The following is a 22,986-nucleotide window of genomic DNA, read 5'->3' on the forward strand; positions in this document are numbered from 1 at the left end:
AAAGTACAATAGTTGCCTCCTTTACTGTTAAGTAAGTGACAATATTTGTTTTATGGTTTGAATTTTAAAAAGTCCCAAAAATGTTATATTAAAGGTTTGGTCCTCAGCTGACGGCACCACTAAGATTAGGTGGTGTTTGTCACTAAGGGTGTCCTTGGAACCCGGGATCTCTCTGTCCTCTCCATCTGCCTCTCATCTGACATGAGCAGATTCCTCTCCCACATGCTCCCAGCTAAGATGTTCTGCCCCTTTACTGGTCCACAACAACAGCCAGTGCCTATGAACTGAAACCTTGGAACCCATGATACAAAACTAATCTATTATTTCAAGAGTTTTTTTTTTGTTTTTGTTTTTTTTTTTTTTTTTTAATCTCAGATGCTTTGTCCCAGCTATGGAAAGCTAATATATTCACTCACAACATAATCTTAACAAATAGTAAAAGTAAGCTAATAGAAACTACAAATTATATCAGTTGCAAAATGACAGTTTAACCTTACAGCATCATAGTGGCGCAGGGGGCCATGACAAAAATGCTACAATGGAGGTTAGCACAGAATTCAGTGTGACTATTTACGTTTATGGAATAATAGAGGAGGCACTAGAGAAAAGATAGACTTTGAGGTGTTGACTCAATGACAAAAAGGAAGTTAACAGGCAGTGAGGAGGCAATGGTGCATCCCAGACAGGAAGATGGACAGAAAGCAAAGAAAATGTACAGCAGGAATAATGAGTAGAACACAAGGAAAGAGAAAGTGAGGGCAGGATAGCTATACAGTGAGGATCACAGAAGGCCTTGGAATGACAGCAAAGACTAACATTTTGAAGTTCAAATCAGCTTTTATGTTCTATAGAATAAGACACTACCTAAAGAATAGGTCCTGAAATATATCTGGGTGAATTTAAAAAAAAAATATTAAGGGATAGGATTTTTTTTTTTGGATGGGATAAGAATTTTTAAAGAAGGGAGTACTGTGACCAGAAGGAGTGAAGTGCAAGCCAGAGACACGACTATTCATATAAAGCAGACAACAATTTAGGGCCACAGCACTGTGAATGAAGAGTGAAGAAAGTATAATCTTTTATTATGGGTGTAAAACTGATAAGACAGTCTCAGTCAAAGATGTGTCATAACAAAAACTTGTAGATGACATTTTGCCCTCTGATTTGACATGTTCAACAAGACAATGTTAATTCTTATTTGTCTTCTAACTAGCATTCTTGTGAATATGTGAGAAAAAAAGTAAACAAGAGGAAAAGTATAGTCACTTTTTGGAGCCAGAAAAGCAAAGGAGATAAAGAATAATCTGAACAAAATGAAGGAACCACCCATAGCTGTACTTCTTCCGTCTTGCCACTTTCATTGCTTATCTCCTCCCTTACTTGTGCATTTTTCTTGCTGTTTTCCCTCCTAAAACACAAAGCTGCCCAAAAGCCATATTCACTATCTGCTGTGACGTCATCTGGCTCTTCTCTTCCTTACAGTTTCAATGTCATTTCATTTTCATTTCTCAACCCAAAATAACCTCAATTCGTAGAACTAAGGTTTATATTCACAGCTTCCACTTACTCAGGGCTGTGGGTTAGCTTCTTTGCTAACTTTAAATGTTCTCTTTTATTTGATGCTCAGATACACAGGCAAGGAGTATAAAGAGACCAAAATGAACTTAGAAAAGATAAGTAATTTGTTCAAAATACTGAAGATTAAGAATAGAGAATTGGGGGTGGGGAAGGCCAGAGCAATAGTTCAGTTGTTAAAAGACCTGGAATCAATTACCAGCATCCACCAAGGGAGCTCACAACTGTCTAAAAATCCAGTTCCAGGAAAAATGATAACCTTTTCTGCACATGGTATGCCTACATACACCCATATACACACAACAAAAATAAAGGAAAAAAAATAGAGACAGACTAGCAACATGGTTCAATGAGGAAGGCTTCTTGCTCACAGACAGCTTGAGTTCAATTCCCAAGACCACATGGTGGAATGAAGGAACAATTCCCAGGTTCCCAGTTACATGGTGAGACACTGTCTCAACAACAATATTAAAAGGATCTGTTATTAATGTTAGCAAACTAGCAACAGATATCCAGGCAAAACCAGCCAAACACTCCTAAGTATCTAAACAGTTTCAGACAGAAAAAAGAAATTTGAATCTATAGTATAAAATTGAGCTCTTAATTTGTTTGTTAAGTATAGTATCTATACCTGATGTGTCTGCATTTGATTGAGTGTAATTTATGCACTCATCTACATCCAGCCTGTTCATTATTAGTAGATTCTGTTAACAGACTAAGCTTGACGCTGTGTCAAGCTGTAATTGCCCCCTGTTGATTCTCTCATTGCAATAATTGGACAATGAATCTTACTCAATTAGTCCATATGCTGTGATTAATAAGCCTATCACACTTAGTATGAATTATTCACACTTGTGATCCTCACATGTAGGAGAATGAGGCAGAAGGACTATGAGTTCAAAGCCAGCTTGAATTATAAAGCAATACCCTGTCTCAATTAACCCAAACCAAAACAAGAACTACCCACATAACTGTAAGCATAGAAAACAGGCAAAAATAATATTTTACATTATTTTGGCTTTGTCAGGTAAGTAAAAAGAAAGTCATTTTAAAAAGGCATCAAAAATACTTATTTTTCTAGCAGGAATGGTGGACATACCTTTAAGCCTAGCACTACAGGAAGAAACATGCAGATCTCTAAATTCAAGGCTAGCCTGGTTAACGAAGCAAGTTCCATGAAAACCAGAGCTACACAGAGAAACCAACTCTGTCTTCATAAACAAAAACAACTCTCTCTCTCTCTCTCTCTCTCTCTCTCTCTCTCTCTCTCTCTCTCTCTCAACCAACACATATATGTATACATCCAAACACACATACATACATACATTTGGGGGCTAGAAAAAGGCTCAGTGAGTAAATGCTTGCTGCACAAGTATAAAGACGTGAGCTTGGATCGCAATGCATATGTCTAAAAAGTCCATTCAAGATATCATTAAGAAAAAGCAAGCAATCCTGGAAAATGGTGACACACGTCTTTAATCCTATCGCTAGAGGCAGAGACAGGTGAATCTCTATGAGTTCGAGACTAGCCTGATCTACAGAGCAAGTTCCAGGACAGCCAGGGCTACACAGGGAAACCCTGTCTCAAAAAAACAAACACAAACAAACAAAAAATAGTAATCCTTAAATATGTGAAAGGATATTGTATGGTAAGTTTTTGATGCCTTTAATTTTTCATTATTTCTTGGCCAGAGTTGAATGTTGCTTTTTTTTCCCAGAGTGTGTCATAAATAACTATTAAGAATCTATACAATCATTCAACATGTTTATGTACAGCTCGTTTTTATTTATTTATTTATTTTATCTATCTATCTATCTATCTATCTATCTATCTATCTATCTATCTATCTATCTATTTATTTATTTTGGTTTTTCAAGACAGGGTTTCTCTGTAGCTTTGGTGCCTGTCCTGGAACTAGCTCTTGTAGACCAGGCTGGCCTCGAACTCCCAGAGATCCGCCTGCCTCTGCCTCCCGAGTGCTGGGATTAAAGGCGCGCCGGCTTCGTTTTTATTTTTTGAGACAGGGTTTCTCTATGCAGCACTGGCCATCCTGAAACTCACTACATAGAGGAGGCTGGTTTCAAATTCAAAGATCTGGCCTACTTCTTTCTCCTAAGTGCTGGGATTAAAGCAGGCACCATCATGACTGACAGCACAGTTGAATTTTAATTTATTTTGTTTGTTTTGTTGGTTTTGTTGGTTTTCTAAGACAAGGTTTCTCTGTGTAACAGCTCTAGTGTCCCAGAACTTGCATTGTAGACCAGGCTGTCTTTGAACTCACAGAGATCCAGCTGCCTCTACTTCAGGAGTGCTGGGGTTAAGAGCGTACACCACCACATCCAGCAAATTTTAATTCTTAAAAAATGTACATATAAAATAAAATAAAGAAATAAAAAAAACCTCATGCAACATCTCTACAACCAAGATTCTTTTAGTACTCTGTCACAGCTTTAACTGGAAACACTTTTCTTTCTTACTGACACACAAATGATGGTGCCTCATGATCAGCAACATTTATATTCAACAAAGTAGGACACCTCTTTATGCAAAAGACAAACCTGACTAGTCTTGTGAAGACATAAGTCTTAACAATGGAGAAGTAAATGGTAACTGAAATCCCATAGTATCATGTATACCTACTCACCCTGCAGATTACTGTTCCACATTATCTGAGTTTTATAATTTGGATTTAAACAGGAAAATTAGAAGAACATTTCCTCTTCTTGGCTTTACACAGACTATTAATGGTATACTAGGAATATACAATAAATTTATATCATATACTTTTATAACTATTTTAGTTAGTATATGCCAAACAATTAATTAGCTCTTTATATATTTGAAGCTGACATCATTTCAAAATTCCTACTGTTTTGAAAACACTGAAATTATAGTTCACATCACTTTATTATCATGTCTTCAGACAGGTCTCTCTATGTAGCCCAAGATGATTCCAAGTTCTCTCTCTCTCTTTCTCTCTCTGTCTTTTTTTTTCTCTCTTTTTCAGTATTTTGGGTGTCAGGGTTTCTCTGTGTAGTTCTCGCTGTCCTGGAACTCACTCTATAGACCAGGCTGGCCACAAACTCATAAAGATTCACCTGTGTCTGCCTCCTGCGTGTTAAGATTAAAGGTGTACACCACTACTACCTGGCTGATCTCAAACTCTTAAAGGTCCAAAAGAGGCTGGAAATACATCTTAGTGGTAGAGCCCTTGTCTAGCACAACAAGACCCTGGTTTTGAGGCCCTAAAACCAAAACCAAAGCAACCCAAGCCACATCAAACCACACCACAATACTGCACATAAGGATCGAGGTTTAATGTCTTATTGTGTTCTGTCATGTCTCAAACTAATTTCTATTTGAGCTTGATAAATATCTCAAAATTTAAGTATTTTCTGATATAACTCAACAGAAAACTACTTCAAATACTTAATGAATCATTTTCCTATAGCCAACAGACTTACTATAAATAACACAAAACCAAAGAGACACTCATCAAGGGCTGTAACTGATGAACTCACAGAGCTGTGAGACCAAGTCAAGATCTCTATTTATGTCAAGTCAGATACATGGTTAGAAGGGAAGTCCAGACTAAGGAAGACCTTAGAAAGGAGCAGCTCAGTGAGAGTGCCTCCTACGTGTGAGACCCTGGAGTAAACCACAGCACCACAAAAGAAAAGCACAAACAACAAAATAAAGCACTAACTGAGTTTTATTGCTATTGTTTCTTCATATTTTTTTTTATGTTCAGTTTTTGGAATGATCTTACTTAGGAACAAAACCATAAGAAAGAAAGACAGCCTAAGTAGTTGAACAAGAATAACATTTAGGATGTGTAGCTAGCTTCTGGCCTTGACTTCTTCCCTAAATAGCTATATACTGTTTATGGACTCAGAAAATAATAATACCTTACATCTACCATCACTATATATATTCAAGATATTGTTTTATTTGTTTTAAATGTTAACCCATTTCCTCCTCAAAATGATACTATGAGACACATAGTATGATACTCTTCTAAAGACAGCAAGAGTAACTGTACAGGCTTATACTGCTTGTAACTAAATGCAATTGGTTCCAAAACCAAGGAACTTAATCACATTAACATGTAGTACACCCAAGCTAAGTCTCAGAATTACTGTAAAGATTAAATGAGCTAATATGAAGAGTTCTAAAAAGCATTCTTTGTCCTATGTTCACACTTTGAATTTACCAATCTAAGGGTTAGAGAGATGTCTCAACAGTTGAGAGAATACAACTCATTCAGAAGACCTGGATTTAATTCCTAGTACCCTCATCAGATGGTCCCCAACTGCCTGTAATTTTAGTTCTAGAGGATCTGATGCCTTCTGATCTCTGAGGGCACTGGGCACATGTGCTGCAAATAAACGTTTCTTCACAGGCACACATACATACATATACATACATTTGAAAGAAAAAAGTCTTGGGAGATTGTTCAGTGGATCCCTGTCATACAACAATGAGGACCAGAGTTCCCCACTTCTATCCCCTACACATACGAAAGTCAGGCAGAGCAGTAGCCTGCCTGTAATCCCAGGCCTAAAGAGACAGTGGATCTCCAGGGCAATCTGGCTAACCAGGCTGACAGAACTGGCAAATCTGAAATTAAGTGAGAAACTGCTTCAGTAAATAATGTGGAAAGGAACATGACGTCAACCTCTCCTCCACATTCAGTAGCCTCCACATATAGTACACTTTTGTGCCCACCACATGCAAACTCACATACAAATGAATAAAATCAATCTAGGGACTCAGACTTGGGAGATGGCTCAATTTTTTTTATTTTTTTATTTATTTGGTTTTTCGAGACAGGGTTTCTCTGTGGCTTTGGAGCCTGTCCTGGAACTAACGCCGTAGACCAGGCTGGTCTCGAACTCACAGAGATCCGCCTTCCGAGTGCTGGGATTAAAGGCGTGTGCCACCATCGCCCGGCTCAATTGTTAAGGTGCTTGCTGTACAAGTGGCACTCACCTGCACATACAGGCAAGTCCCTGAAACTCCCTGGCAGCCAGTCTAGTCAAACCAGTGAGCCCCAGGTGCAATGAGAACCTTGTCTCCAAAACTAAGTTGGAGAGTGGTTGAGGAGGACACCTGACAAAGACCTCTGGCCTCTACATGCACATCATGTGGAGACACATTCTCCCTCGCACACTCATGCAAACACATATACTTCACAACACTACATACACACACCAAAAAGCACATCAAGCTATAAAAATAAAAAAATTTCGCCGGGTGGCGGTGGTACATGCCTTTAATCCCAGCACTCGGGAGGCAAAGGCAGGCACATCTCTGTGAGATCGAGGCCAGCCTGGTCTACAGAGTGAGTTCCAAGACAGGATCCAAAGCTACAGAAAACCCTGCCTTGAAAAACAAAACAAGCAAACAAAAACCAAAACAAAACAAAAATTTTCATATATACTAAAGCAATGAATTTTTCTTCAGAGTTATATTCCTGGTTTATAGCAAATCACATCTATGAGGTAAATAAATATCAATTCTGACTAGCCATCATCAATGAATTATGACTTACAAATGTACTTTTTATTTTTTAAGATTTCCTTTATTAGCTGGGCAGTGGTGGCGCACGCCTTTAATCCCAGCACTCGGGAGGCAGAGGCAGGCGGATCTCTGTGAGTTCGAGACCAGCCTGGTCTACAGAGCTAGTTCCAGGACAGGCTCCAAAACCCTGTCTCGAAAAACCAAAAAAAAAAAAAAAAAAAAAAAAAAAAAAAAGATTTCCTTTATTTTTAAGTTACCACGCTATGTACTTATGAGTGCTGTACCCATGGAGGCTAGAGTTAAGCAATTGTGAGCCTCCTGATGCAAGTGCTGGATGCTGCACTAGCATCTTCTGCAAGAGCAGTACCCTCTCCTAACCACTTAGACATCTCTCCAGTCTTCAAATAAACTGATTTCTTCAAAAGGAAATATTCACGTATCATAAAATGCTAGATAAAACAATACAAACTGATCTTAATTTGGATAACTCCTCACATAAGAATTAAAAACAAGGGCTGTGAGCTGGGCATGATACCGCAGCCCTTTAATACCAGCACCTGAGAGGCAGAGGCTCGCTGATTTCTATGAATTTCTATGTAGCCATCTCAGGAACTAAAACAAAAAAGCACATCGCCTTATTAGAATACATAATAATGAAGTATTAATATATTTTATTCCACATTGTTGAGATGATTCAGTGGATAAAGAATTTGCTGCCAAGCATGAATGACCTGAGTTTGATCCCTAGACCCAGGGGTGAGAAGAGAGAACAGATAACTACAAGTTGTCTTCTAATTTTTTATGCATGCACACATGCATACACGCACACATGTACACACACAGGCATGTACAGATGCATATATGCACATACATGTGCACAAACACATACACATGAACACTCATACACAACCATGCCACACACACACACAAACGTAACTTAAAATGTTTTAATCTATTTTTTTCTGATGTACAATAGTATTTTTTAATCTCTTGATGGTAAAGATAATCAAGTTTTATTTACTGCAATAACTTCATAATAAGCAGGTAAAATTCAATTTTACTTACTTGCCTGTAACTAACCAAGAATTCATATATTAAAAGGGTTAGGGATAAGGATATAGTTTACTGGCAGAGTACTTGCTAAACTAACTATGTCGGGTTAATGTCCAGCCAGACAATAAACTGTCACAAAGCCTAAATATATTCTCACATTTTTCTTTATAGTGATTACTTAGGATATTGACATGCAGTTAACTAAGAAAGAAAAGAAAATGCAAAATACAAAAAAAACACAAAAACACAAAAATAAAACAAAATAAAAAGCTTCCAGTACAATTTTCTCCAAATACTTTTTTCTGCTTACTAGAGATGGCATACTTGAGGGGCAGGAGGGAGAAAGAAGGGGGAAAGAAGCAATAAAGCAACAGTGACATAGTATTACATTGTATCTTAAATATTCTACTTCCTTCTAACAAAAGTACAACTCTTAAAAATGAGCTGAAGCTAAGCACAGTGCACTTGCCTGTAGTCCTAGAATTGAGGAGGCAGAGGCTAAAAGATTACACTTAAGTTTGAGACCAGCCTGGTCTACATAATAGGTTCCAGGCCAATCTCAAAAAATAAAACAAAAGCGAAAAAGGACAACAAACCCGTTTTCCTTCCAAACAGCCCAATGGCAATGCAACTATTTCCAACAATATTAAATCATATTTTTAAAAACCCGTTTCTCTTTGATTTAATTAATTCTATCTTTACTTTCTGTGCCTAAAAATTTTCTTTTAAATCAGATTCAGGTCTGGAATCACTTGTCTCTAGGTGCTTGGGTCTCCATCCTCAGAGTTAAAGCAAATAACAGTTTTTATAGCTTTTGGAGCTTATCTACCAATTTCAACATCACTTTTTTCAAAGTATTAGCCTTCTAAATACTACATTTCTCCACCCCTATCTCTGAACAGTTTAAAATGAGAAAAATCTTAACAGCCAGGGGGTAGTTGCACAAGCCTTTAATCCCAGCACTTGGAAGGCAGAAGCAGGCGAATCTCTGTGAGTTCAAGGCCAGCCTGGTCTATATAGCAAATACCACAACAGACAGGAATGTTGCACAGAAAAACCCTGTCTTGAAACACCCTTTCCCCCTCAAAAATAAATAAATAAATAAATTTTTAAGAAGTAACAATATTAACTATTAGTATAGTGAAAGGTGAGATGTAAGCTTCCTAAGTTAAGGTATAATTTTGGAAAAACAGGTACTTTCATTAAAAACAAATGAACAAAAACTTTTTAAAAAATGAATGAGTAGGGCTGAAGAGATGGCTCAACGGTTAAGAGTGCTTATTTCTCTTCTCTTATTGAGGACCTAGGTTCAGTTTCCAGCATCTACATGGAGGCCCAAAACCTACCATACATGCATACACTCATGCATACACAGAACATAAAGAAATAAACCTAAAAAAAGAAGAAGCTCAGCACAATTTATGCTGGCTATGATGACTGCTACTATAGGGACAATATATTTAAAAAAACAAGAAAAAAAATTTCACTTTGAATTTCACTTTGGTTGTCAGCAAATAATGTACAATCAATAATATTATTTACTAATATATTGAGAACAGAGTGCTTTTATTTGACTGCATCAGAATGAAAGTAAGGAATTCAATTCGTTGGTAACCTATATAGCAATAATGTAGCAAATTATACAAGTCTCATAACAGAGGAATTCTCTCTTCACTATGTTCTCTGTGTATGTGTGTATGTGACTAACAAAGAAGTCACGTTAACTTAAAGTACTGTATGCAAAATTCTACAGAAAGCTTTTCAAAAAAGAACTAACTAGGTCCTTAGAGAACAACTGCAAGCTATGATGGTCTTACATATGCTTGCCTTTGCAAACAAAGAATACAGATTTTTACTTTTTGAAGATGTATAAACAATCAGATTAAAATCCATAGAACTGGCACTGGGAATGAAGGTGAGCTACAGGATGCTTCTCTAGCATCTATTTTTGTCTAGCATAATTTAAGACCATGGTTTGAAATTTTAAAACAAAACAACAAAAAAAAAGGGACAGGTTTTGACACCTAGCACTAGAAAAAAAAATATAATAATAAAATTTGATAAATAGAAATGGTGAATATTTCTTTGCTCTTAGGATTCTCTTGTAGCATTAATACCTGGCCTCTTTATTACATAAAATAAATCAGTAAATGTCTATTATAATTTCTGACTGACAGTCTAGAGTTCTTGTTTAGTTAGGGCTTCTGTGAAAATACTCTATATGGTACTTTTAATTTATTAGGTACCCTGTGAGGTACAATGCCACTAAGGGGAAAAGCAACCTTGAAAGAATTTCAGGTATGTTTTTAAAGAAAATTACTTTGAAACTGTCACAAAACTATGGATTTTTATTCCCCTCCCTTACGAGATTTCTTTTATTAATACAAATACACAAAACACTACATCAACAGAAAAGTAATATTTGTTTGACACTAGTATTACAAAATTCATTAAAAATGGAAATAAAGTGTACCTGGTATCCAGCAATGTAAAATTCTCCTAATGGAGTATAGATATCACACTCAAATCAAGAGCAGAAAAAAGATTACACAGCTTAGACTTCAACAAAAACTTTAAAATATTATACTTAACTAATAATCAACTTACCCAATTTTTGTCTTTTCTTTCAACTTAGAACAAGTTTTTGCTTTTTTGTTGTCTCTGTCTTTTGGCTTAGATTTCATCCGTCGACCTCTCTTTTCTTCCTTCCCTTCAACTGAAGCACTAGGAAAGTTCTCGGGGCTCATTACTCGTGGAATATTACGTTCCCCACGTTCCTTTGCTCTTGCTATGGCCTCTGATATTATACGATTAGCCTTTTCTTGTTTGCTTTCCGATTCCACCTTTTTTCTTGGCTTTTTCTCAGACATGACCCTCACCTGGGTATTCTGCAACTTAGTGTATGTCCCAGAACCATCACTCTTCTTGGAAGATGGAGGCTAAAGAAAGAAACAAACAAACAACTTTAAAAATAGAACACACCAAAGTATATTAAAAATTGACATAAATATCTGAAAATTTAAAACTAAACAGAGCATTAAAAATTACATAAGCAAAGACAGGAGTCCGGCAAACAAATGCACAGGTAAGACGTTCTGTTTATCTGGAAACCAGTACAAATAAACAGCTCAGCAGCTGACTTGTAAATAAAGGATAAGGAAAGACATAGATTTGTTGGTGTTTCTACAGCACTCTTAGGTGATTAGGACCCTATCCTATAATACAGTTATTTCTAACTCTGTCTTGTAATTATTATCTGCATTTAGGATCAAAGTCTTTCTTTCTTCTTTCCTCCAGAACTAAGTCAATTCAGAAATAGCTATTGTAACTTAGAGTCACTCCTCCTTACAATGAGTTTTAGAAAAATAAAGACACTGTTTTAAGACTAGGAAGAGAACACAAAATTATTTTAATGCAGGAACGTAGCTAGTTAGTAAACATTCTCATCTCTAAAATCAAGAAAGTTTTCATTTTCGCATGAAAGAGTTAAATACAGATTTTTGTCTTTTATCATAATTTTGCTCAGGCAATGTGGGAAAGAAACAAGTTTTACAGTTTTATATAACAATTATTAATATTTTAGCAGTCTCACAGAAAGCAGACAAAAAGTATTTTCAAAGAATTTCCTCTCTAAACATGCATTCATCCATATAGGCTTGGATCACAGTTTTGTTATGTTCTTACCCGTAAACATGCCTCTGACTACAGCAGAGAAAAAAACCAGGAATTTCCAAACACATTTTCAGGTCGATTCCAGTCTGTTCTACCGGGTGTCTTTTCTATACCTGTCTCATCAAGGTTCAGAGCAGTGCTACAGCACCAGGAAAGGCAGGAAGGCTTAAACACGATCACTAAAATGCCACCTGAAGGCCTACAGGCTACAACAAATAACCAAGACTGAGAAAACAGCACCAAGCTCAAGATGGCGATGCAGTGCGACTCCCGCAGCAGCAGCCAGTAACGAGGAGGGTTATTCAATCCCATTAGCCTTTTAGCCCAAAGAACCCCTCCTCCTCCCACTCATTCAGGCTTTCACTTACCCGTCCTCTTGGCCTCTTCACTGAAGACATTTTTGGCTTCAGACAAAGGCTTGCCCTCTGCTTTTTTCACCACCCCAGGCAGTGCTCAAGAAAAAAAGCATTGAAAGAAGATTCCTAAATGGCCTATTTAGCAAGCTGCAGCCAAGAGATGCACAACCGTCCACAAATACACATTTTGATTTATCAACACATTCCTGCCTTGGCAAGTTTATATCCACTGCTCATCCTCTTTAGCTCTGATAAAGGCTGCAAGTCCTCCTAAGAGCTCAGTAGCTGTAAGCAGATAGCCAGATTCCAACAAAGCACAGAAAGAAATGAATGCACAAAGCATCAAAATGCATCAGCATGAATATTAGAGATGTCGTTAAAAATACTGACTCCTTCTGCGGAAGTAGGCCAGCAGATGGTGCTACCAGTTATTATTCCATTAGACTCTGCAGTTTAACCCCCAATGGACTGTTCTTCCCTCTCTAACACATTAACTCTCAATCTGCCACTTTCTACAGTCAGGTTTTTAAAAATACACATGAAAGTACAGTTAACTTTTTTTTTTTAACCATCTGGGAACTAAAGCAGTAGAGATTGCCTTCATGTGGCTCAGTATTTTTTTTAATCTAATACAGTTTTTACTGGAGAAAATTACTTCAAAAAATTCTAACAAAATATTTAAACTACTAAAAGTAGCTGCTGCTGAACAACCGGTTAAACAGCAGGTCATGCAAATGAGCACTTAACAAGTGACTTGTTCAGAAACTGTCTCTTTACGTGTCATCTAAAGGCAGCAACAACAAAACAACGGATTTTAAGTTAAGAAATGAAACAATTTTCATTATCTCCATGGACACACTGATTTCCCAAGAAAAATCCCAATATTTTTGGCCTATGAAATTTAAGTTTAATATCATAGGTTTAAATTTAACCTATGAAATTTAAGTTTAATATCTTGTTAAAAATAAATAAGTTGACTTGAATTCGCTTTATTTTTGTTTGCTTGTTTGAGACGGTCAGCTTCTGCTTCCTGGAACTCCGAGAGATCGATCCACCTGCCTCTGCATTGGAGGGCTAAGATTAAAGGTATATGCTAATACACCTGACTCTTGAATCTGATCAATGATAAAATTTTCCTTTTATAAAATAGGAGACTATTTTAGCAAGCAGTATCTTTAAATAGTTAAAACTTCACTGCTTCAAAATTCAAACTAATCTCTTTATTAATGCCCCCTTTCCAGCTGTTCCTTGCAAGTCAGCTAATCCTGGTATGAAAACAGTGTTTTATCATTGTTCCTTTTGAGAAATTCAAAGGTTACAGGAAAAATTCAACACTCTCTGGACAGTCCTAGAAGGACTGATCAAGCTGGGCTGCCTGTGAAAAAAGTGTCAAGGCAGAGCACCCCTGGTCTCAAGGAAAGGATCACAAGGACCAGAGTGATTACTGATGCAAAAATTTATAAAACTATCAAGAGCTAACATGTACTTAGTAATTAGTGTCAGGCACTGCCTTAAGTATTAACAGATATTAACTAACCCAGAATGAGAAACATGTAATAACATTAGCAAAGAGACGAGAACAGCAAACAGAAGTACTTGTGGCTGTAGAACTAATTTCTCATTTACTACACTGGGGTTATGTAGGAAAATGTTCTTATTTGTAGGAAATATTTATTAAAGTATTTGGGAATACGGAATATCAGATTTGCTACCTTAGTTCAAATGAGGCAAGGCCAAAGAACTTTTAATCCATTGCAACTTTTCTGTAGGTTTGTGATACAGTGGCTGCTTAGCATGCTTGTTGCACTAGGTTCAATCCCAGTGCCAAAATATCAATGAATGAATTTCTCCAGTCACAAAATATAGCATATGAAGCAAATATCAAGTAATAACTTGACAGCAATATTTATAAGGTGTTTTAGTTGTCAACAGTAAACTGGTGTCCCAGTTGTTATTTTTAGTCAATGCTGGTCTTAATTAGGGGCCCTCGACATCTTCAAGGCTGGAATTACATGTGTGTGCCACACTACAACACCCAGCTAAGACTTGCTTTTAGAGAAGGAAAAAAACTACACTTAAGTCAAATCTTTTCCTGAGTTTTGTCTTGATTTACTTTCAGAGTTTTTTTTTAAACCAAAAATGGAAACATCATTTCCTTCATTCTTTTCCTATATGTGAATATTTATAAATTAAAATCCTAAATTTCATCTTGTGATTGTAGTATCCAGGTTTCCTCAGTAATTAACAATGACATTGCTATTTTTCTTGTTAGGGTTAGAACTTTTAGTTGACAGTGATAGGGTAATGCTTTTTAAGTAGTATCTGTTATTTTAATCATCAACTGGCAGCTCAAGAAAATAGATACTCTTAAAAGTTGTGTTTAAAAAAAATAACAGAGCCTGGTAATGGTGGTGCATGCCTTTAATTCCAGCACAAGAGAGGCAAGCAGATTTCTGTGAGTTGAAGGCCAGCTTGGTCTACAAGTGAGTTCCAGGACAGCAACCCCTGAAGAAATTTTGCCATCTCTTTCTCGGCTTTTCATATATATTCATGAATATTTATAACACCTATATATTGAGCCCTAGTTGAAAGAATTCCAAAATACTATTCCAGGAAGTTACTGAGTGCTTTCGTTTCATTTAGTGTGCTAGCTAGTTTTATGTCACCCTGACACAAGCTACAGTCATGAGAGGAGGCAACCTCGAATGAGAAATGACTCCATAAGACAGGGCTGTGGGCAAGCCTGTATAGCATTTTCTTAATTAGTAATTGAAGTGGAAGGGCCCAGCCTATTGTGGGTGATGCCATCCCTGGGTTGGTGGTCCTGTATTCAAAACAGAAAGCAGGCTGAGCAAGCCAGTAAGCAGCACCCCTCTATGGCCTCTGCATTAGCTCCTGCCTCCAGATTCCTGCTAGAGTTACAGTCCCAACTTCCTTTTATGGTGAACAGTGAAGTGGACGCTAGCTGCTTTGGGTCACAGAGTTTTATCACAGCAATAGTAGCATGAGCAAGGAGAAGTAGGAAGGCTGTGCTACAATTCAATGGAGGTTATTTTTGTTCTATATTATTTTATAAGTCTGGCTAGAAGATAAGTACAGAATCAAAAGGGAAAAACTTCAAAGTTACATTAGGCAAGTCATGTCTTTGGAGAACAAGACTGTTCTATGCAGCTGAAGCAACACGTGTCACATTGAACACAGAATATACAGGGAAATGATGAGTGTGTGAGGCTGAGTCAAGTCACCAAGGCTACAGTTTTCCTAACGTGCAAGTATATGACTCACAAACACATAATTTTTTTAAAAGTCAATTTAAAAAAAATAAATTTTGTCCCACTGAATAGAGCACATGAGTCAGTTACATCTTGTCTTCTACAACAACATAATAAAGTACCAATACAAAATTACTCTCTAGTTATTGAAAATGGGCTGAGGTCTTCTGGAAGGTTACGTTTTCAACTGGAACCTCAATAAACCAAGACCAGGCTGATCATATAAATACCAATTTCCTTATATACTATTGAGCAAAGAATGTTACTCAAATACTACTACAATTACCAACAGGATTTAGAGATGAAAACTAACATCTATGCTGTCTAATAGAGGATTTCAATCTGTATTACCTTATGTAGTTCATTCATCCCAAAAAACAGTCTTTGTAATAGAAATTATTATTTCCGCTATAAAAATGAAGAAACCACCTAGTGGTAGTGAAGAATGCCTTTAATCCCATCACTCAGGAGGAAGAGGGAGATCTCTGTGAGTTCGAGGCCAGCCTGGTCTACATAAGAGTGAGTTTCAGGACAGCCAAGGCAGTTACACAGAAAAACCCTGAATCGAAAACCAAAAATAAAATAGAAGAAACAGTCTTAGGTAAAACCTACCATCTTATTAAATTTATGCCAGTTACCAATATCTTTCAGCCTTTTCTTTACTGCCTCCTTTTTCTTTCATAGAGACAACATTTTCACCACAGAGGCATATATGAAGTGTCAGGAATATTAGAGCAGCACACACTTGTTTGATGAATTTCCTGCGTGACTCTGACAGCAGACGGGCACCCTTCTGCTGTCTGCCACTATGAAACACCATTTTCTATAATACTCATCAATTAGAAGATCATAACATTTATATTCAAGAAAACTGAAGGAGGACAAATCTGGGAGCAAAACTAAAACTTAGGCTGGAAAAATGGCCCAGTGGTTAAGAGTGAGTGATGCTCTTCCAGAGGAGCCAAGTTTGGTTCCCCGGACCCACACTGGTGGCTCATAACAGCATTGTAAATCCAGCCTCAGGGAATCAAATGCCATCTTCTTGACTTATAAATGCACAATTTTAAAATTAAGATGTATTTAAAAAACAACAACTCAGTGTAGTAGCATACACCTTTAATCCCAGTACTTTGGAGGTAGAGGCAGGTGGATCTCTGAGTTTGAGGCCAGCCTGGTACAGAGAAAGTTCCAGTATAGTCAGGGTCACACAGAGGAACCCATCTTGAAAAACCAAAAATATTAATAATAATTAAAATATTAAATCCTAAAACTTAATTTCACAGTGAGCAAATCACAAAACTTTTAGTTTTATTTAGAAAGTTGTAAAATTATCCTACAATATATAAAAAATTTCAACCTCAAATTGAATCTAGTCATTATCTTTAAAGCATCACCACATGAAGACTGATATCAACATTTATTCATTACTATTTTATATTCAGCCATTAACTATTCAGTGCTTCCTCCTCCCTTTTTTCCTATAACACTGAGGATTAAGCCCTGTCTTTATGAATGCTGGGTAAGCATTCTACCACAGAGCTACATATTCTGCCCAGTGTTTAGTACAGTCAGTGACAATTCCCAGTGCTTCCTTTGCTAGCTATTTATATTAGGTCATTATATATCAACCTGACAGTGGATCAATTCAAATGTATATCATCAGAGACTTTCATTTCTGTTTAGCCCCTCCTCTTTAAGAGTGGGCTGAAACTGTGTCAATCATATCACAGAGAATGTATAAAAGGGAACCGAATTTTACAAATACAATTATTCAGGTCTATGCTAGCCTTCTGAGTTAATCAAAGGGAGTGAAAATAGGTAGAGTGTAGATTGACCTAATTATAAAAGTACACACTATATAATTTCATTTCTACAACATTCTTGAAGTGGCAAAACTATAATAGATTAATTAACAAATTAGTGGTTGCTAAGCATTAGAAATGGGAGAGAGGTAGCAGTTATACACACTATTATTAGGGATATTGGTGGTGACAGAAGAACACTGACTACAAGCAGATAAATCAATGAATGAATTTATTCACTTGTTTACACATGAAAAATTTTTATAGAAATGCATGACGTAGGCTAGAGATATAGCTTCAGTGAGAAAATCTGCCTAAAAAATGCATCAGGCCCTAGTTGATCCCTAGGACTGAAAATCACCCAATCAATCATAGATAGCATGTCAAACTGAGGAAAACTATTTAAAATTAATTGACTCTGTTTTAGTATACTTATTGTACTGATATACAGTACATGCTATTAGGTAGATATGATGATGCATACCAATAATATCATCATTCTGAAGGTAGAGACAAGAGGATCAGAGGAGTTCAAAGCTAGCCTGGGCTATATGAGGCTATGTCTTTATAAAAAAAGTAATATCTACGAATGTAGAAACTGAGTAAAAGGTACACTAGGTTTCTCTGTACTTTTTTCTCAAAATTGCATATGAATATGCAATTATCTAAGAACAATTATCTCGGGCTGGAGAGATGGCTCAGAGGTTAAGAGCACTGACTGCTCTTCCAGAGGTCCTGAGTTCAATTCCCAGCAACCACATGGTGGCTCAGAGCCATCTATAATGAGATCTGGTGCCCTCTTCTGGCATGCAGGCATACATGGAAGAGATGTTGTATACATAACAAATAAATAAATCTTTTTTAAAAAATAAAAACAATTATCTCAAGAACTGGTAAGGATAAAAATACTTGTTGCCAGACCTGAAGACCTGAGTTCAATCCTCAGAATCTACATGATGGAAGGAAAGAACCAACTCACATAAATTGTCCTTGGACCTCCATATTCATGCCATGACATGTGATGTCACTCTTTCCAACATACACAATCTAGCAAAACAATTTTTAAAATATCCCAAAGTAAAAGAGGAAGGGAGGAAAAAAGAATAAACACATGCCCCAAGAAAACAATGAGATAATAAATGTGTTCTTTTAAACCACTAAATGAAGCACAATCTGGTACAACACCGCATTTGAATGAATTTGAGCTGGACATGGTGGCACGTGCCTTTAATCCTAGTACTTGAAGCAGGAGGCTCTCTGAGTTCAAGGCCAGCCTGGTTTACAGAGCCAATTCTAGGGCAGTCAAGGCTATACAGAGAAAAAGGTGTGTGGGTGTCTGTGGGTGTGTGTATAGTAGTGGTGGTGGGGGGGAGTAACCCCTCAAATTACATTAATGGTATTAGAAAAATGATTGAACCATGAAGGCTCTGCCTTCATAAATATCCATTCATGAATTCATAAGTATCAGAAAAGTGGCCATGTTATAGAAGCAAGCCCTCTTTGGCAAAGTCCCTCTGTTTTACTATATAACAACTTCTGCTGTGTTATTATGCAACCAAACTGTCCACTAAGCAGATGCACCATGATCTTGGTTTTCTCAGCTTCTAGAGCTAAATCTTTCTTCTAAATTATATCCTCTCTAGTGTTTTGCTATTGCAACAACATAAATGACTAAAACAGTAGTGCCCTTTCTCAAAACGGCAGTCAAGTAAGTGCCTATTTAAAAATTCACTTTACAGCCATTAAAAAGTATGGCTTAGTAGGCACGAGACCCTGAACACACTAAACATAGAAAGTTTACTTTTCTCTTTTTTCTCTTTTTTTCTTTTAGCTTTTCGAGACAGGCTTTGGAGCCTGTCCTGTGAATCACTCTGTAGACCAGGCTGGCCTCAAACACACAGATCCATCTGTCTCTGTCTCCTGAGTACTGGGATTAAAGGTGTGAGCCACTACCGCTCAGCTAAAGCTTACTTTTGAATACTATTTTTTATCATATGTAACTTTATTGCTATACTTAGCATAGCACATTGTGGTTATTTATAAGCTAAGGCCATATTCAATTTATATCTCTAGAATCTACCTTATGTTTAACGGTTTCATATTTAAATTCACAACTTACTTGATATGCTGTGAACTTAAATGAGATAATTCAATTAATAGTTCTTAAAATATTAAGAAATAAGCACTTAGAAAATGCTAGTATTAGTTTAGTTAATGTGCTTAAGATTAATGTTTCTTATATAAAGGAATCTAGAGACTGAGCGTGTATAGCTAAGTGTCACATATACAAGGTCCTTGGTTCAATATCCAACATTACAAATCAACAGCACACAATAATAATGTACAAACAATTTGTAAAATGGGGGAAAATATTTAAATAAGCATTTTACCAAAACAAAAAAAATGTCAAACAAAAGAAAAGGTACTCACATTGTGAGACATTAAGAAAAATACAACTTCAAACTACCTAACTATAAAAGTACGCACTATATGATTTCATTTGTAAAACGTTCTTGAAGTAGCTGCCAACAAACATCTATTTGAATGGTTTAAGTTTTAAAATCTTGCACACAAGTGTTTATAACAGCCCTCATTTTTAAAAAAAAATCAATTATGTGTATTTATTTTATGTTTTACTGGAATGTGTCTGTGCACCACATTTATGAGTTATATACAGCTGTGAGCTGCCATGTAGGTTCTGGGAATTGAACCTGGCTCCTCAGGAAAAAGAGTCAATGCTCTCAAGCATCAAGGCATTTCTCCACTTCCAGAAGCTTTTTTATAATTATTAAAATGTAGAAACAACTTGAAACTACTATTTTCTCACTCATGTACTTTTAGTTGAATGTAGTACATGACTGGACCTTCTCAAACCTTTTGTTGTGGGGAGACAGTGTCTCCCTATGGACCCTAGATTGGCTCTGAACCCACAATTCTGCCTCAGTCTCCAGTGCTCGGGTCCTAGGTGTACACAACATCCTGCCAGAACTTCCTAATCACACAAAACTGCCAACTAGACTTCTTCCTATAGCAACTCCTTTCCAGTCTTCTGTCCCATTCCAACACACATGTGTGCAGACACATATAACTCTTTGGGTCTTTGTCATGCTAGAGACACTGGCTTCTTCTATATCTGACTGTGAAAAAGACTTCAACAAACTTCACTAAACAAGACAGGCATTTTGGGCTAAAAGATATTCAACATCATGATGTATTAGGAAACTTCAAATTACAGCTATAATAGTTAAAAAAGACTGAAAAAGCCATCAGGGTAGGGTAAAGTACATTTGAAATCTCAGCAATCAGGATGTAGAGGGCAGGAAGAGCTCAGGTTTGAGACCAGCCTGGGTTTCATGCCAAATTCAAGGCCAACCTATGCTAAAGCACAACAGATCTATTCTCAAAACAAAACCAAAGGGATAGGAATGTAGCTTGGTGCTAGAGCCTTCAATTAAAATGTGGTGGGGGTAGGGGGGTAGCCTAGTAGCCCCTGTTTGGAGAAAGAGAAACATGTGAAATTCTCATACACTGATGTTGGGAATGCATAATACCAACAACAAAACAGTCTTTGTTCTGTTTTTCATGTTGTGTATACATGTGATGTGTGTGTGTGTAAGCTGTAGGTTGATGTCAAGAACTACAGGTCTCCCACTTTAGTTACCAAGGCAGGATCTCTCAGTCAAGTTCAGTGCTCACTTACGCAGACACTCTTGCTAGCTGGCTTGCTCTGGGGAGCCTGTTTTTGCCTTTTAAGACCAGAATTTCAAAAGGGATACCAATCTCACACTTGCAGAGTAAAGACTGAGCACTTAACCCCTGAACCATTGCTCCAGCTGTATTCTGTTGTTATTAGTATCAGCTCTCTCCCCCTCCCTCCCTCCCTCCCTCCCTCCCTCCCTCCCTCCCTCCCTCCCTCCCTCCCTCATGTGTGTGTGTGTGTGTGTGTGTAACAGCTGACTTTGAAATGGACATGTCTGTACTCATCTATAGCCCAGAACTCAAGTGAGAAGCAAAAGCAAGAGGATTATTCTAAATTTGGGGCCCATCTGGTATACAGTAAATTCTAGGATCTATGTAACCTTAAAAAGGAAAGTTGGGAAAGAGGGAAGGAAGAAGGGAGAGAAAAAGGAAGGAAAGGAGGAAAAAGTTGACATTGGCCTTGGGAATATACCTGACACAGATTGTTTGCCTAGCATATGAAAGGTCTTAGAATATACAGTAGCACAAAAACTAAAGAGACTATCTTACTACACATAAATTCTTTCTAAAAATGATCTTTGATGACTCAGTGGTTTTAAAAGAATGTACAGCTTCTGCAGAGGACTTGGGTTAAGTTCCCATCACCCAGATCATAAGGTTTACATACCCTATAACTAAAGTTCAAGGAGACCGAGTGCACTCTTCTGGTCTCCACAGACACCTGCATGCACATGGCGTATATACACTCACACAGGCACAAACGTACACATCAATAATAAATATATTTTTTAAAAGTTTTATGATATACCAATAAAAGAAACGGTATAGCCGGGCGATGATGGCGCACGCCTTTAATCCCAGCACTCGGGAGGCAGAGGCAGGCGGATGTCTGTGAGTTCGAGACCAGCCTGGTCTACAAGAGCTAGTTCCAGGACAGGCTCCAAAGCCACAGAGAAATCCTGTATCGAAAAACCAAAAAAAAAAAAAAAAAAAAAAAGATATAAATAAACCAACCTAAGAAGTACTATGTTCCTGAAAAAAAAAATACAGAAGCAAGATGATCCCATTGATATAGTCATAACAATGCCCCTTTCTGGCATTTACAGACACCAGGCACACAAGTGGTACTCAGACATACAAAAAAGCAAAATACCTACACATATGAAATAATAATAATAAATCTTTAAAGAAAAGAAAAAGAAACATGAAACTGAATGCTGGCCACATAAAAATGTGCATGTGCACGTGTACACACACATACAAACACATGCATATGATATTCTTATTACAGATATAGAATACATAGCATTCACAAGATAAAAGAAAGAACAAAATAATAAACTATCACATATTTGTGAGAAACAAGTCAATATGAACAAGAGAACTCTGTCCTCTTAAGGAATAAAGTGAAGAAAGGGCAAGAAACTTTCCAGGAAGGAAGACAATTATGCACAACAAGAAACAGTCTTCCAGGTAGGCCTGACACTGTGAGATGTTAAAATGCTCATAGGATACTGAGGCACCACTATTCTTACCGCCTCTGAACATCAGGACAAACACTGTTTACTCTTTTTAAAAAGCCCAAATGGACTAGAGAAGTAGTGAAAAAAAATTACTTATAAGACTGGATGAGGGTAAAGTTTGAGAAGCCTTTGATTCAGACTAGAGACAAATCCTATCCTTTGTCTACTTGAATAATTTGGGTTTGTTGGTTGGCTGTTGGTGGTTAGACTGGTTGGTTGGTTTAGGTTTGTTGTTGTTTAGACAGACAAAATATTTTTTGAAAGTTGAAAAAGAAATTATATTTTCCCCTGCCAGGTAAAAAGTTACATTGTAAACTACGATAACTGGCAACAGGGGGATTCAATCAGCAATTTATCCTTCAATTGATAAGGCCTTAAGCATGAGTATGAGGGGCTTAGAGATACGGTCAGTGGTTAAGAGTGAGTCCTGTTCTTTCTAGAAGGATCTGAGATCAGCTTCCATCACGCTACAACTACCTTTCACTCCAGCTGATCCAATAGCTGGGGTTT

The 22,986-nt window shown here is 37.1% G+C and overlaps 1 protein-coding gene across 8 annotated transcripts in view; it reads right to left on the reverse strand.

The window, feature by feature from the left end:
- The window catches only part of Chd9 (chromodomain helicase DNA binding protein 9), a 216,184-nt gene that overhangs the window by 82,223 nt on the left and 110,975 nt on the right, over nucleotides 1–22,986 (reverse strand). For 5 of the 8 annotated variants that reach the window (XM_057754378.1, XM_057754381.1, XM_057754376.1 and 2 more), the window contains one exon: nucleotides 10,760–11,091. In XM_057754378.1, the coding sequence (XP_057610361.1) occupies nucleotides 10,760–11,091 (332 nt within the window). Of the gene's footprint in view, nucleotides 1–10,759; nucleotides 11,092–11,836; nucleotides 12,080–12,192; nucleotides 12,456–22,986 lie in introns of those variants that run through there. The other 3 variants (XM_057754383.1, XM_057754382.1, XM_057754384.1) reach the window with 2 other exon arrangements.

Source organism: Chionomys nivalis, chromosome 21 (genome assembly GCF_950005125.1).
Source record: "Chionomys nivalis chromosome 21, mChiNiv1.1, whole genome shotgun sequence".
Classification (NCBI taxonomy): Eukaryota; Metazoa; Chordata; class Mammalia; order Rodentia; family Cricetidae; genus Chionomys; species Chionomys nivalis.